General features: G+C 38.4%; 1 protein-coding gene across 3 annotated transcripts in view; it reads left to right on the plus strand.

Moving 5' to 3' along the window:
• The first annotated feature begins 852 nt into the window (after positions 1-852).
• PDSS2 (decaprenyl diphosphate synthase subunit 2) overlaps positions 853-16144 on the plus strand; it is a 254894-nt gene continuing 239602 nt past the window's right edge. For all 3 annotated transcript variants that reach the window (XM_060030148.1, XM_060030146.1, XM_060030147.1), the window contains exon 1: positions 853-1393. In XM_060030148.1, coding sequence (XP_059886131.1) covers positions 1113-1393 — 281 coding nt within the window. In that variant the 5' untranslated portion in view covers positions 853-1112. The remainder of the gene's footprint in view (positions 1394-16144) is intronic.

The following is a 16144-nucleotide window of genomic DNA, read 5'->3' on the forward strand; positions in this document are numbered from 1 at the left end:
TACTTAACGGGGTTGTTTTCAGGATTAAATGAACTAATACATGGGCTGTATGTAAGTGGAAGCACTAGAGTCAGTGGTAGTTTTGGATTCTCGACGGTGAGCGGAGCTTCCTTCTACAAGTGTCTCTCTGCACTCGTTCAGGGGGCACTGCTGGTTCTGCCTGAGCTGTACACATGGGAACTGAGGCTCAGTGAGGCGGCCAGAGACAAGGAATGAGGACACACCCTGGGGAAATAAAAAACAAAAAACACCCTTTCTGCGGGGCTACGCCACCTTTCCTAGGTTGGGAGCAGAGGTCACGAGCGCTCAGCCCCACGTCCGGATTCTGCCTCCCACCTCACTCCACATAAGCCGTGGCGCACAGCTCCTGAAGCCCCACAGTCCGAGAGGCGGCCCTCACGCCAGTCCACCACCACTGCCAGGGCTTGGCGGCCGATGGCTTCCCAGAGGAGCTGGCGCCTCCGCCTGAGCCCTTCCTTCCGGAGGGCTGGAGGCCGCGAAAAGACCATTAGTAGACACCGACCCTCGTTCACGACACATATTTATGCGTGCCCACTCTGCGCTGCGCGGTGGGAATCCTACGACGATTCAGACTCGTCCCAGATTCAAGGGGCTGGGGCACCACTCGGGACCCACAACCCGGTCTCTGTCACCCTCTGTCCTCGCAGGCAGGGACGAGAATGTGGGAGGAGCTGATGTTTTCATCCTGCCTCGCCTTCCGGGGTTCACCTCCAAAGCCCCGCCCCTCCGGGCCGTTCACGGCTGCGCCGTAAAGTAGGAAAAAATTCTTTGCCGCAGAAAAGCCCGCCTCCGTCTTTACGGCAAGCCGCGTTTGACGCTCACAATATGGCGTTCCCCACTTAGGCAGTGCTGTGGCTGCTACCCTAGATGGCGGTGGGCAGCGCTGACTTGGGGCTGTTGTCTGTCTAACCCAGGCTGCAGAAAGCTGCAGTTAAAGTTCGTTTCTGGTCACGGCTCCAGAAACCGACCCTCCTGTGAGGGTCAAGAAGCGCTGCTTCCTCTAGTTCCCGCAAGTTCCTCATCTGCTTCTAGCTTGTTTCCCGCGCCACCTCCGGACACCCTCAAGTCCCTGACACCCCCAGACTCAAACTATGAGCCTTCGGCAGCTGCTTTTGCGCTTGCCCTGTTATCTCGGGGCCTCGGGGCCCCGACGTGGCCCCCTCGACACCATCTCCTCGGTGGTCTCCTGGCGTGGTCAGTCCTCCAGGTCCCCGGCCCACTGGAACCAAGTGGTGTCAGAGGCGGAGAAGATCGTGGGCTACCCCACGTCCTTCATGAGCCTCCGCTGCCTGCTGAGCGACGAGCTCAGCAACATCGCTATGCAGGTGCGGAAGCTGGTGGGGACTCAGCACCCTCTGCTTACCACAGCCAGGTGAGCTACTCCCTCTCGCCCTGACACACTCGCACACACTCGGGTCCTTTTTTCTGGCCTATACACCCTTTTCTCCCTCTCTGAGACTGACTGCCTGCTTATCCCTTTTTACCTCTTCCTTTCGTCAGCCATCCTAGGCATTCGATGTTGTGTCTTCTCTATTCTACTCACCTTAACTTACTAACTCTGTTTGCGGAGGAAGAATGAGAACACGTGCGCTTTTCGCGTTTTTGCTTCTTAACTACTGAAGGTGAAGTCACAGTGATTTGTGGAGAAATCGAGTAGGGATGTGGGTTTGAGTCGCTTCCTAGAAATAGTCTTTTAAAAGTAGGATAGGTTTATTTTTGGTTCCGCATTATTCGAGAGGTCACCTCTAAAAAGAATGGGGAGGGGGAGATAGGCCGAAAGTTAGTTACTTGCAACGTTTGTCTCAGGCTTGAAGTAGGAATTTATCTAGTCAGTAGTCATTTTCCCCTCGGGATTTTTGTCACTTATGCTGAACTACTACTGTGAAATCTGCCATTAGGACTTTAAGGACCACAACTTTTGGTTCCATTTTTAAAAACTCCAACTTTTTATTAATAAATAATTTCAAACATACTGAAAATTTGCAAGAATAAAAATAATACAAAGAACATACTTTATAATCATATTCACCTATGGTATACATACATACGTATACTATTCACATGTATATGTAAACAGAATACATACACACACACACACACACACACACACAGATATATTTTTCCTGAATCATTTTGGGGTACATTGCATATGTCATGGTCCTTTACCCCCAAGTACTTCATTTCATAAGCATAGGGATATTCTTTACATAACTACATTAATCAGCTTACTTTTAATATTGATACAGTACTTTTATTTAATCTACCATTGATAGTCCACTTTTGTTAATTGACCCAATAATGTTTTTTTTATAGCGTTCTTTCCTCTTTAGTACAGGATCCAGCCTAAGATGAGGTATTACTTTAGTTGTCATGTCTCTTTAGTCTCCTTCAATTGAGAATATTTCCACAGTTCTTCACTTTTATGACTGGAGCATTGGTTCTCAAATGGTGCAGTCTGCCCACTAGGGAACATTTGGCAGTGTATGGAGATGTCGCAACTGGGGCATGCTACTGGTGTTTAGTAGGTAGAGGCCAGGGATGTTGTTAAACACCCTACAATGCCCAGGACAGCCCCCTACAATGAAGTATTAGGTGCACCAAGATGTCAGTAGTACCAAGGTGGAGAAATCCTGGACAAAAATTATCTTTTTAAAAAATGTTTTCTTTAAAAAAAAAAAACACTTTTGAAATAATTGGAGATTCACATGCAGTTGGAAGAAATAATGCAGAGAGAGCCAATGTACCCTTTATGCAGTTTCTCCCCCCAAGCAGGATATTGACACTGATACAGTCAAGATGCAGAACGTTTCCATCACTAGAAGCATCCCTCACGTTGCCCTTTTATAGCCACCCTCACTTCCCTTGCTCATCCTCTTGCTTTAATTTTTTATGAGACACTTGCTATTTCTTTGTTACTAGTTACCAAATAGCAATAGTAGAGTGATTTTATTTCTTGGCATCATTCCCAGTTATCAGGAATGTCATTTTATGAGCAGGCTAAACTTGTCCTGAAGCTGGAATGTTAGTTCTCCAGAGATTCTAGATGATACACACTCAAAACACACATACGTATATATTTTAAAGCTTATTAATGAAACGAATGAGCTTACCACCCAATTGAAGAAGTGTAACTTTATCAATCCTATTGAACCTTCTCTCTTCACTGGTCCATCTCCCTGATCCCCACTCTGCTGAGTGTTGTGTTTATTTTTCCTTCAGAAATTACACGAGTGTTTCCTTAAATAGTAATGTGTATAATTCTGCTCATTTTTGAAATTTATAAATATACTAGTTTATTGCATGCAGTCCTTTATGACTTGCTTTTAAATTCGACATTGTTTCTGAGATTTATCCCTGTTATGTTTAACTATACTTCATTAGTTTTTCACTGGTGTGTAAAATCCTACTGTGTAAATATACCACAGTCTTCTTTCGATCAGCCTTTGGGTTGTTTGCAGTTTTTGGTGCTATGAAAAGTGCTGCTGTGAATATGCAGCACGCGTCTCCTGGTGTACTTGTCTTGAGAGAATAAAGGCGCGTGTGCACACGTGTTCAGCTTTAGGAGATAGTAAATTGTTTTCGAAGTGGTCGTACCAGTGTACGTTCTCACTAGCAGTGGCTGAGTTCAGGTTACTCTGTGTTCTCACAACACACGAACCATGAAGTGTCTTAATTTTTGCTAATCAAATAGTGGGTTTTTCTGTATGTAATGGGAATGATAGTGTTAGCGGTGGAGGTTGTAGTAGTACAGTCAGCCCTCTGGATCTGTAGGTTCCACAACCACAGACTGAACCAAGTGTGGATCGAAAATATGCAGGGGAAGAAAAATTTCAGAAAGTTCCAAAAAACAAAACTTGAATTTGCTGTGCACCAGCAAATATTTTTATAGCATTAACATTGTATTTACAACTATTTACATAGAATTTACATTGTATTAGGTATTGTAGGTAATCTAGAGATGATTTAAAGTATAGGGGACGATGTGCCTTGGGTTATATGCCATTTTATATGAGAGAATTGAGCATCCTTGGATTTTCATATCTGTGGGGGTTCCTGGCTCCAATCCTCCTGGACTGTATATTACATTGTGCAGATGCATATTGTGGTCTCTGTAATAAAGTGTTGAAGTGAAAAGGGCAGAACTAGAAAGAGCCTTATTAATGTATGTATTCTGAGAATTGCAGTTCGTCTACTTAAATGTCAGAGCATCATTTGGGGTCTTAGAGAAGATTCCTTCTGAGGGCACCAGAGACACCCTAGATGAAAGCTTGTAAGACTGATGGCTCTGAAACTTCCCTGACTGTATGTAGCCTACCCTGCCTGCCTAGTCCCATATTACAGTGAAAGAATTGAAGAGGAACAAAATAGTAAGTTTCAGCAAAGTTGTAGTAACATATATAGATTATTTTGTAAGAAAAGGAGGAGCTAATCTGCATATAGTTTTATTACATTTATTTAAATTATTTAAACAGTCTAAACTCACAGGCAGCTAATGAACAAAAAACTTTTGGGGAGGGGGTTGTGCATATATCTGTTTTAGCAAAGAAGCAGGCATCTGATCCATAGGGTAGGCAGATTGTGGTTATTGTAAATTATAGCTAAAAAACATGGATTAAGCAGCTATATTGTTTCACGTACTGCACCTTACTTTGTTGAAATCTTGTGAGCAAAGAAAGCATTGATAATTAAGAGAGAGAGCCTCTCAGGATGCTATCCAAAGGACACAAATACCCCATAGAGTTAATATAGTTAGGACCATAGGAAATTGGATTTGGTAAATTCTTTTACTAGTTCCATTTTACATTATTTACTTAAATCAACATTCTAATCCCGTGGGTCATTTTACTTTTTGGGTAGATATACATGGTATTGATATATTAGGGGTGAATCATATCTTATGGCCCTAAAATTTAGATGTATAGTGACATTTTTGGCAAACAGAAGGAGAAAAAAAGGAAATCACCATAATTCAGTATTCACTACCTTCTCTTTCTTTACCTAAGTTATCTCACCAAGAAAAAGGAAAAAGGCCTAGAAGTATACTTTTATAACAATTTAATTGAGAAATGAGATTAAATTTAAAATCTTGAGATTTAGTGAGATAATGATCTTATTACTAGGAACAATGTAGCAATTAGCTAATTTTTTACTCTTGTTATACATGTTCTAGTTTCTCTGTGTTGTAAGTTCCAATTAGATAAATAATCCTTAATTCAATGTTTGTTAAAGCTTATGGAGGAATATAAAGAATTCTAAAACATGGACCATGTCCTTTGAGAATAGACATTGTGTTGGACACAAATATATTTACAAATATCAAAAGGAGGTAAATGACTTGTTACTAATGAGTAGTAGAGATATATTAGCTATTGCATTTAGAGATACTGAAGTGGCCTGGCGAAAGGTAAACCCTGTATGATATTACTTAATGTGGAATAAAATATAAAACAATCTAGTGAATATAACAAAAAAAGAAACAAATTAACAGGTACAGAGAACAATCTGGTGGTTACTAGTAAGGAGAGGGAAGGGGGGAGTGGCAAGATAGGGGTAGGGGATTAAGAGGTACAAATTACTAAGTATAAAATAAATAAGCTACAAGAATATGTTGTATAACACAGGGAATATAGCTAATATTTTATAATAACTGTGAATGGGGTATAACCTTTAAAAATTGTGATTCACTATGTTGTACACCTGAAACATACACTATTGTACATTAACTATACCTCAGTAACAAAAATAAAAAAATTAAAGTGGCTGGAATAGTAGAGGACCTTTCATGAAGAAACTGGGATGTGATTGGGATAGATGGATAGAAATTACATGGGTAGTGTTTTAGAGTGGTGGTACTATATTACAATTTTTTTTCTTCTTGATTCTTTTTTCTTCTTTCTCAGGCTGTCATACCTCTACTAGGCATAGGGAGGACCTTAAAAGCAAGAATAAGCAGTACAGTAAAGTAAAATGAACAGCATGAATGGAGCTAGAATAGCTAAAACAATATTGAAAAAAAAAACAAAGAAGAAAGTGGGAGGAGTCATTCTACCTTATGTTAAGCCTAATATATATAGCTTAATTGATCAAGACAGTGTTGTATTGGCAGCGGAATAGACAGATTGAGGGAACAGAATAGAGAACTCAGAAATAGATCAACACAAATAATACCCAATTGATTTTTGACAAAGGTGCAAAAGCAATTCGATGGAGGGAGGATAGTCTTTTCAACAAATGCTGCTGGAACAATTGGACAGTATAGGCAAGAAAATGAACCTTGACCTAAACCTCACACCATATTAAAAAGAAAGGTCTATGTAAAATGGAATTGAATGTGAAATGTAAAACTATAAAACTTAAGAAAACATAGGAGAACATTTTTGGGACCTAGGGCTAGGTAAACAGTTCTTAGACATGAAACCAAAAATGCAGTTCACTAAAGAAAAAATATAATAATTGGACTTAATCAAAATTGAAAACTTCGCTCTGCAAAAAGACCTTGTAATAGGATGAAAAGATTAGCCACAGGAAGAAAACATTTGCAAATCACTATCTGAAGAAGGACTTGTATCCAGAATATGTAAAGAACTCTCTAAACTCAGTGGTAAGAGAACGAACAATACAATTAGGAAATGGGCAAAAAGAGCCTTTAAAGATGGCAAGTAAGCATATGAAAAGTTGTTCAACATTATTAGCCATTAGAAAAATGTAAGTTAAAACCATGATGAGATACCACTACAAACCTATTAGAATGGCTAAAATAAAAAATACAATATGAAGTCCTCGTGAGAAACTAGATTTCTCATACATTGCTGATGGGAATGTAAAAATGGTACAGCCACTCTGGAATACAGCGTGGCAATTTTTTATAAAATTAAACATACACTTAACATACAACCCAGCTATCACACTTGTGAGCATTTATCCCAGAGAAATAATAACTTATATCAAAACCTATCATGAATGCTTGTAGCAACCTTATTTGTAACAGCCAAAAACTGGAAACAACCCATATGTCATTCAAAGGTGAGTGGTTGAACAAACTGTGGTACAACCATACAATGGAATACTACTCAACAATGAAAAGAAATGAACTATTAATGTGAATATACTTAACACTACCAAACTGTATACTTAAAAATAGCTAAGATGGTAAATTTTATGTGTATTTTACCACAACTAAGGAAAAAGTCAATTTCAAAAGTATGATTCCATTTATACAACATTTTCAAAATGACAAAACTATAGAGATAGAGAACAGATTAGTGGCTACTAAGTCATAAACTGTGGGGAACAGGGAGGAGTGTAAATACAAAGGAGTATATTGTGGTGATGGAACAGTTTAGTATCGTGATTGTGATGGTAGGTACATGAATCAATACATGGTATAAAGTTGTGTAGAACAGTATATACCTACACACAAATGAATACAGGTTTTTGAAAAGTGCTGAAAATGGAATAAGGTCTGTAGTTTTGTTAACAATAATATACCAATGTTAATTTTTAGGTTTTGATATTGTACTACAGCTATATATTGGGGGAAGCTGGATGAAAGATACATAAGGACTTTTTATACAGTCAGTCCTTAACCACGAGTTCTGTGTCTGTGGATTCAGCCAACCATGGATTGAGAATATTTGGGGGAAAAAAATTCCCCAAAAGCAAAACTTGAATTTGCTGAGCCAGGCAACTATTTATATATAACATTTACATTGTATTTACTACTATTTACATGATATTTACATTGTATTAGGTATTGTAAGTAAGCTAGAGATGATTTAAAGTATACTGGAGGGGGCTTACCTCGTGGCACAGTGGTTAAGAATCCGCCTGCCAATGCAGGGGACGTGGGTTCGAGCCCTGGTGCAGGAAGATCCCATGTGCTGCAGAGAAACTAAGCCTGTGCGCCACAACTACTGAGCCTGCGCTCTAGAGCCCATGAGCCACAACTACTGAAGCCCGCGTGCCTAGAGCTCGTGCTCCGCAATAAGAGAGACCACCGCAATGAGAAGCCTGCGCACTGCAGAAGAGTAGCCCCCACTCGCCGCAACTAGAGAAAGCCCGTGTGCAGCAACGAAGACCCAATGCAGCCAAAAAAATAAAAAAAGTATACTGGGGCTTCCCTGGTGGCGCAGTGGTTGAGAGTCCACCTGCCGATGCAGGGGGCACGGGTTCGTAACCCGGTCCGGGAGGATCCCACGTGCCGCGGAGCGGCTGGGCCCGTGCCTCATGGCTGCTGAGCCTGCGTGTCCGGAGCCTGTGCTCCACAACAGGAGAGGCCACGGCAGTGAGAGGCCCGCGTACCGCAAAAAAAAAAAAAAAAAAAGTATACTGGAGGATGCACATAGGTTATATGCAGATACTACGCCCTTTTATAAAAAGGACTTGAGCAACACAAATTTTGGTATCCTCAGGGGGTCCTGTAACCAATGCCCCTGTGGATACCTAGGGAAGACTGTACTATTTTTGCATCTTTCTGTGAGTCTATCATTATTTCGTTATTTTGAAAAGCTAAAATAAATCACTTTGAAAAGAGAGAGAATGAATGGATGGATGGATGGATGAATGAACAAACCAGTAAGTAAGCCTAGGAGACAGGAAGCTTGTATGTTCCAGTTTCATCTCTGTCAGTACGTAGCAGTGTGACCTTAGGCAAGTTATTCCATCTCTGGGCTGTAGTGTCCTAAGCAGTGAAGTAGAAAGTTTGGCTAAATGATTTCCAAAAGTGTTACCAGTTCTGGACTAGTAGAAATTAGTGTTGTAACTGAACATAGCAGCTAAGGGAGCTATTGTCACTTCTCAGGCAGGGAATGAGCAGATTGAATGCAGTATGTATTGATAGTACAAATCTATCATCCTTTTCCTACTGTTTAAAAATCCTGAAAGCTCAGAAAAAATGTTTTCTTAGACTCATAAATCTGACCTGAACTGATGTGAGATCACTTATAGTCTTCTTTATCCCACTTAATGTGAATATTCTTGCATTTTGCTACAGAAATATTAATGTGTTTGATTACAGGGTGCTGCCCCAGATTTTTCTGGAGTGCTGGGTGAATTGCACCTTCCTGAAATCGAAAAATTTCAAATTCTGAAAGACGTTTGGTTTCAAGAACTTTGGATGAGGGATTGTGGACCTGTCCAAGCTAGACAGTGGTATATTATATGTAGGATGATGTCAAAGTCCAGGTATGTGATGTGGATGGGTAGTGTGGGAGAGGTTGAAGGTAGTGACAGTGCATCAGTCCCCACTTTCTCCCAGTGCAGCTTGAACCCTATGGGCCATCACTATCTTGCTAATTAAATGTAATTATCCATTTGTGCAAAATCTATATTTTTAGTTTTAGTCACTTAAATTTCTATAAATCAGTATTATTTTTAAGTACTTATAGCTTTTATAAATTCACTGCATATACTATCTACTGTCAAGAACTTAAGAGCTTTTAATAAACATATGGAGGACACTTAATTGTTTCAAAGATAATAACAATACTTTTTTTCATATAGAATTGGTTAAATTCTTGTTATTTAACATAGCTAAGTCCATTGAGCAATGTGGCTTTGTGTTCATTGGTTACTCTTGACAGATTTGGCTCTTAGGATTAAATTTTTGTTTAAATATTCTGTCTTTTTACTTTTGCCTTGGAAAAACTGTGATCTCTATTTTAGATTTAGATAGATGGGATCAATTTGGTATGCATTTATTGGAGACAAATTATGACATTTAGTCTCTCTCTTAGAGGGTATTGATTCCTGGGTAGAGACTTTTTGTTCCTGACTGAGTTCACTAGTTACTTAGCTACCTAAAAAACCTTATTAGTCTTTTTCTGCATGGTAAACTTCTTTAGAGCGCTTTGAATTTATTATTAGAAATTTAATTTTAGTCTCTCCCATGTTTATGAAAGACCCTTTCTAGATTCAGTTCTGTAATTACTGTACTGAAAGCCTACATTACTTATGAAGGACTTTTTCTTGGAAGACTTCGAGAAAATTATAAATTTTAATTCATTCCACAAATATTTGAGGTGCTCTGGGCATGGATATACAAATAAGAATAAGACATAGTTGCTGCCCTTCAGGAATTCGTGAGAGGCAGTATAGTGAGCATGAGCTCTGGAATCAGACTGTTTAGATGCATATCCTGACTCTACCACTGCCAAGGTATGGGATCTCAGGCAATTTACTTTACCTCTCTGTGCCTTAGTTTCCTCATTTGTAAAATGAAGATAATAATAGTACCTATATCTTAGGGTTTTATGAAGAGTAAATGGGCAAGTATAGGCAAAGTACTTAGAAGAGTACCTGGAATGTAGAAAGTAGTCACATGTTAGCAGTTACCGTTATTATTAGAAAGTCATTTTAGTGGGGAGACATGCAAATAGAGGATATTGAGATATATGCTGTAGTATGTGTGAACAATATGCTGTAGAGGCAGAGAAAGAGGAAAAAATCTCTCTCTAGAGAAAATTGAAGACTTCCAAAGTTAAGGTGATGTAAGAGTTGGGTTGTGTTGGATGGGAAGAAAATGACCAAGGCAGGGAAAAATAAGCCACAAGGAGTTGCCTAGCAAAGTGTAGGGAAGTAGTAGTTTGGGGTATGCTGAACAAGGGATAGACGAGGCAAAATGGATAGATTGGAAATGTCTGCTTCTGCTAAGCTAGAATAATATGCTGTAAACAAATAGAAAACTGGATAAAATATATATGAAACAACTATATTCTGCTTAGAGTACAGGGAGCACAGGATTGTGATCCCTATGAGTGAGAGAACAAATGAGGTGAGAGCTGTGATCACTCTGACTTTCTGCTGAGAGGTACTTTCCAAATAGCAGCACAGAGAGGGGGAACTCGAGCACAGGGTGCTGGCACTGCTGAGTTGAAGAGACGGATCAGATCTGGGGGAGGCTGAGGCAGCTGGAAATTGTGGGACAGAATGCAGAAGAGGAGAGAGCATGCACAGAAAGGCTTCAGAAATCTAAGGTGCCCACTTGAGTCTGTTACTGAAAACTAAGCAGCACACACATAGGATACTTGGGCGCTATAAGCTGTACAACTGTCAGAGTTCTCCCAGAGCTGGGAGACGTGCAAGTTCTGACTGGACAATGTGGAAAGCACTTGTTGGACAGCTGGGCACTCTAGAGAAGTGCCCAGAACTTTACCCAGAAAAGTTGTGCCTTAGTAATGGGACCAGTGGTATTCTTAATTCCTACTAATTAACGTTAGCTCAGAGCTAGTAGGTAATAATCCTCAAGAGGATTGGGTATTTTCCTTTTGCCAACTCATCATTACCTGGGTAATGGCCAGAGATGCATTCGGGAAAAAAATCTTCCAGAGGGATTTGGCCTCCTCTTCATTAAGAACTGTGGGTCTTAGATTTGAGTGAGAGGCCAAGACTCTCCACTGTAGTGTCTCAGAGAGGTCTCTGTTCACTAGACCTGGAGTTGTTTGTTTTTGGTTATTTAAATCAAAACATCTTAGTGGGATGGCTATTGATTTGAATTCTTGAATCTGACCATTTAAATATAGACAGGGATTTCTGCCTATCACAACGAAGCCTGAGATTACCTAATATTCCCAATATCCACCTTGCTGCCTGTGAGAGTCACCATGCCCACTTTGCTTCTGGCAGTTAACTGCTACCACCAGACCTAGCCTCCCCTGGGCTCCTCTCATTGCTTTTTGGGTTCAGGGAGTCCATTTCATTTGTAGTCCCTCCCACCCAAATCTTTAGCCCTTTCTAGAAGCCACTAAAGTGATTAGTAATGATTGTGGTATGCTCCTCACCAATCTTTTTCTTGTGTCAAGAGTTAAGAGAGAATCTTGTGGGCCCAGTCAGGAGACCTGGTAAAAGCAGTGTGTTAAATAAATAAAAGTTTCATATAGTTCGAATAGAGAATAGTGGTGAGAGAATAGCATCTTTACCATAGGATTCCCTTATTCCAAAGAACCGCCCCAGACGGTCAGAACCATTTTCATTACTGGGAATTGCAATTTAGTTTAAGTCAAGTACCATCACCTGTCATAGTAAATTAATGCCACTTTGAATAAGTTTTGTATTCAATTTGTAATTTTATTTATTTTAGTTGTTTAAGAACCATAACCATACAGTGTTTATAATTTTTATATTAATACATATTTAAATAACATTTTAATAAAAATCATTTAAGGCAATACTGGATGACTGAATTTTTACCCTTTAAAAATATTCCAAATGTTACTCAAGGTTGAGGAATACTGACTAGTCTGTGTTCTTAATTCTGGGCCCAGTTAATAAAGATAAGTTGGTTGTAGGTTCTTAAGTGCTATAATACTTAATTCTTTGTGGTTAGATTCTAATGAATTAGGATTCAGACATCCACATCTCTCTTCTCATATTGCTCATTACTGCTGTATTGCCAAATGCTTTTCATCAATATTGTATTCTATAATTGTTCCTTCTTTATTCTATAGGATTCAGAATCTTCTTGTGTGTGTGTACGTGTTTTACACACCTTGGACGTTCTTTAGTTACCAAAATTTATTTATCTGTGTTTGTGGTTTTAAGAGTTTAATGAATGTTTTCCCAAGAATAGCTACCCTAGAGTAGGTTTTAAAAATGGGTACTAGATGTTAACTATTCAGATAGTTGTTTCTGATTTAATACTTATCCGAAGTTCTAGATACAAATCTTTAGTTTATGGAGTGCAGCTGGATTTGCTTTTCTTCCTGTGACTCACCAAAGTCTTCTCAAAGCCTTTCATTTTTTTCTATTTTTGTGCACTGAAACTTCATTTTAACAGATATTTTAAAATAGCTTTAAAAATTACCATTCTCTTGGAATCTCCTTGGAAGTTTATTTCATTTGCTCCAGAGATTTTTTTTTTTTAGCAAACTGAATTGGTTTTGTTTCCACAATTGTGAGGCTAGAGATACTTCTAGTGAATATTATATCATATTCTAAAAACTTAGCAGTAGTGTTTTGAATTTTTCAAGCATTGGTAATTTGCATGAGCATATTCTTTATAGTGTTTAATAATTACAGGGCTTTTTTTTTTTTAGCTTTAGACTTTTCCTTTATTATTTTTCTTCTGTAAATACAAAGCACTGAGTTCCAAAGTAAAAAAATAAACACAAGGCTACATTGAGAGTGATAATCCATACTCCAGAATATGGTTACATGCAAAACAAACATATAAAATACATATATGTTATTCACATATAAAATAAGCATGATCACATATGTAATAAACTGATATTTTGTAGCTCTAATATCTACCTTCCAACTTTGTAAGGCAATGAACTAAGAAAGTCCCACCAGGTGGGAATTGTCTCACTTCTAGTCTTGTCCAGACCATCACTTTCATTGTCTTGGTTCTGTAGGTGGACTGATCAGCACTTGATTCTTAATGACCTTCCATAGTATTCAGTCTCTGCATTGGCAGAGTTGCCTCCTTATACATTAAGATTCTTATACTAAATGTAGATAATTCTCAATATATCTGTCTATAGTTTAAGGAAATAAAGAGTCTACATCAGCTGTATTCTTTTTCTCTCTTGCTATCCTTGAATGGCATTTTACTCAGACATATTTCTTGAATGCCTATGCAGGGTAGTGTGCGAGCTAGTGGATGAATAAAATAGATGTGGTTTTTGCACTTGTCACTTCACAACTCCTCCATAAATAAAGGCCCTGCTGGAACAGAAGGTACGTTGGTCTTCACGTTGGTGTTCTTCAATATGCCACCTTATAAATGCCTGTGAATCACTTGAGAAATGATCTCTCTCTGCATTGGTGTGTCTTTGCTTGTAGGGGGCTTGGGATGGGGAAATACTCCTCCCTTCCTAAGATAGTTTGTGTGGGACATTAATGAGATTCCTTTGGTTTGTTTGGGATAGGTGGTGGTTTATAGTTTAAATATTTCTTATGTGCCTATGTAGAATAAAATTCCTCTTTCTTCTCTGAACTTAAAACACTGTTAATAAGCGGACTCCATAGAAAGGAAGATGACTTTTTGAAAAGCAGTTGATCCTTGAACAATGTAGGGGTTAGGAGTGCCCACCCTCCCCACAGTTGAAACACCACAGATAATTTATAGTCCCTTTCTGTATATAGTATGTGGTTCTGCATCTGCTGATTCAACCAGCCAACTATTGTGTAATACTGAAATATTTACTATTGAAAAAAAGATCTGCATATACGTGGAACTGCATATAAGTGCAGTTAAAACCTGTGTTGCTCAAGAGTCAATGTACTATGTCCTAGGTTGTCAGTTATATCTTGGCTTTCTCCTCTGTGCTGGAGTACAAATTACCAGGTGGAAGAAGGGTAGAGTAGGTCATTGAAATTCTTTTAAAGGAAAATAAAGCCCGTGTGCAACCACTAGACTGTTAAAATGTGTTCTTATTAAGAAAGGAGTATTTGAATAAAAATTCAACTTGTTTTTTTAAAAAGCCAAATTTGAAAAATTGAAGGTAAAATAGAAGAGAATCTTCAAAAATGTTCTGGAAGTTTCTAGTTGTATTATTCCAAATTGGTGATGTTAATATTTTTAAAATAATAATACCTGCATGGTTTATTATTCTCCAGGGATACTCCGATCATTGGAGTTGTGCTATTTATTTATTAGTGTTGGAAATGAAGGAGAGGTACTGAGAGAGAAAATTCAAGAGTTGCTGAATTTTCCCTGAGGTTTCCAAGTTTGTGCATACATAATGGTTTTAGTCACTTATTCATTTTTCTTCCCACCCTTACTGCCAGTGTCTACTTTGTGTTTGTACAAATTTTTGTTTCTCAAGAAAAAAATCTATTTCCCAACAGTATCATATTGTATCTCCAAACTTCTCTTAAAGCTTTTTCTCTTAATTTTCAGTATGCATAATTTCACTTTTCTTTTTTCACTGCCATTGTCTTAATTGAAATTTTAATACGCTCTTAGTTTTTCACTGTTCCAGTTTATTGTCCTAAAAAACATGGATTCGATCCCTGGTGAATTACAGGGCTTTGTGACAGGTGCTTTCTATATCTTAAATGGTTAAATATCACCAAATAAATGAAATTTATTTTATCCTCAATAAAAATGGTTTCACAAATCTTCATCAACATTTCTTTCTAACTTTAGGTTATTTCTTTTATGTTACTGTGTATTTAAAGGAGTGTCAGTTTCACAGGACTAATACTAACAAAGCTTTTATTTAAAAGCATTTTTATGTAGTTCTATTATTTTTAAATATTATTTATTTTTTCATGTACTTTTTATTCCGTAGTACCCATGATTAAAAACAAGTATGACTATATGACAATAAAGTGTGCCTGGTATAATTTTATGAGTACATAGAAAGGAGCCCCAGAAATGAACATCTAGAGGTTAGTGGTCCTGGCCCCAGTATTTTAACCTAATTTTAAAAATACTTATGGATGTACCTGGGCAACTTAGAAAAAAACTGGAATGGATCTTTTCCATCCTTGATAACTTTAACTATTGCATAGGATATGTTAAATAATTTCTTGATATTGAATGTATGTTAGAATAATATGTTCATTTGTTAAATGGTCAGGGTAATGTTTCTTGCCCCATAAGAGGGCAGTCCTGGGAGCTTGATGGTTTGATTTCCCTCCAAAATATTGAGTTTCTGATTATCTACATGTCGGTTTTCCAGTGAAGAATTTCTTTTAAATTCCGGGTCGATATTATCCTGCCACCTGTTTGCTGCTTCTACCACTTTTATTTAATAGTGGGTTGGGGAATGCATACAGATTTTAACTTGGAACTCCAACTAATTTTAGTTTAACTTAATTACAGTGAAAGCATAATATTCTATGAGGAGCACCGTGAGGGAGGGAGGCAGTACTGGCTGAGGTTGTAGAGAAGAACATGGGCTTGTGAGCTAACCAGTACCCGAACCTGAATTCCAAGTTCGGGGTACTGCTGTTTCCTAGCTGTGTGAACTACAGAATTTTTTGAGCCTTGTTACCTCATCTGTAAAAGAGATGAGATTGTTATTATTCTTGTTTCACAGGATTGTAATGAGAATTACATGAGACAACACTGTAAAATGTTCAGCTCAAGTGCTCAATAAACATAGCTGCTGTTATTAGCTGTTGTTTGTGCCCAATAATCCTTTCTCTGTGATATTAGGTTATTTTTGTTGTT

The sequence above is a fragment of the Delphinus delphis genome, chromosome 14 (genome assembly GCF_949987515.2).
Source record: "Delphinus delphis chromosome 14, mDelDel1.2, whole genome shotgun sequence".
NCBI lineage: Eukaryota > Metazoa > Chordata > Mammalia > Artiodactyla > Delphinidae > Delphinus > Delphinus delphis.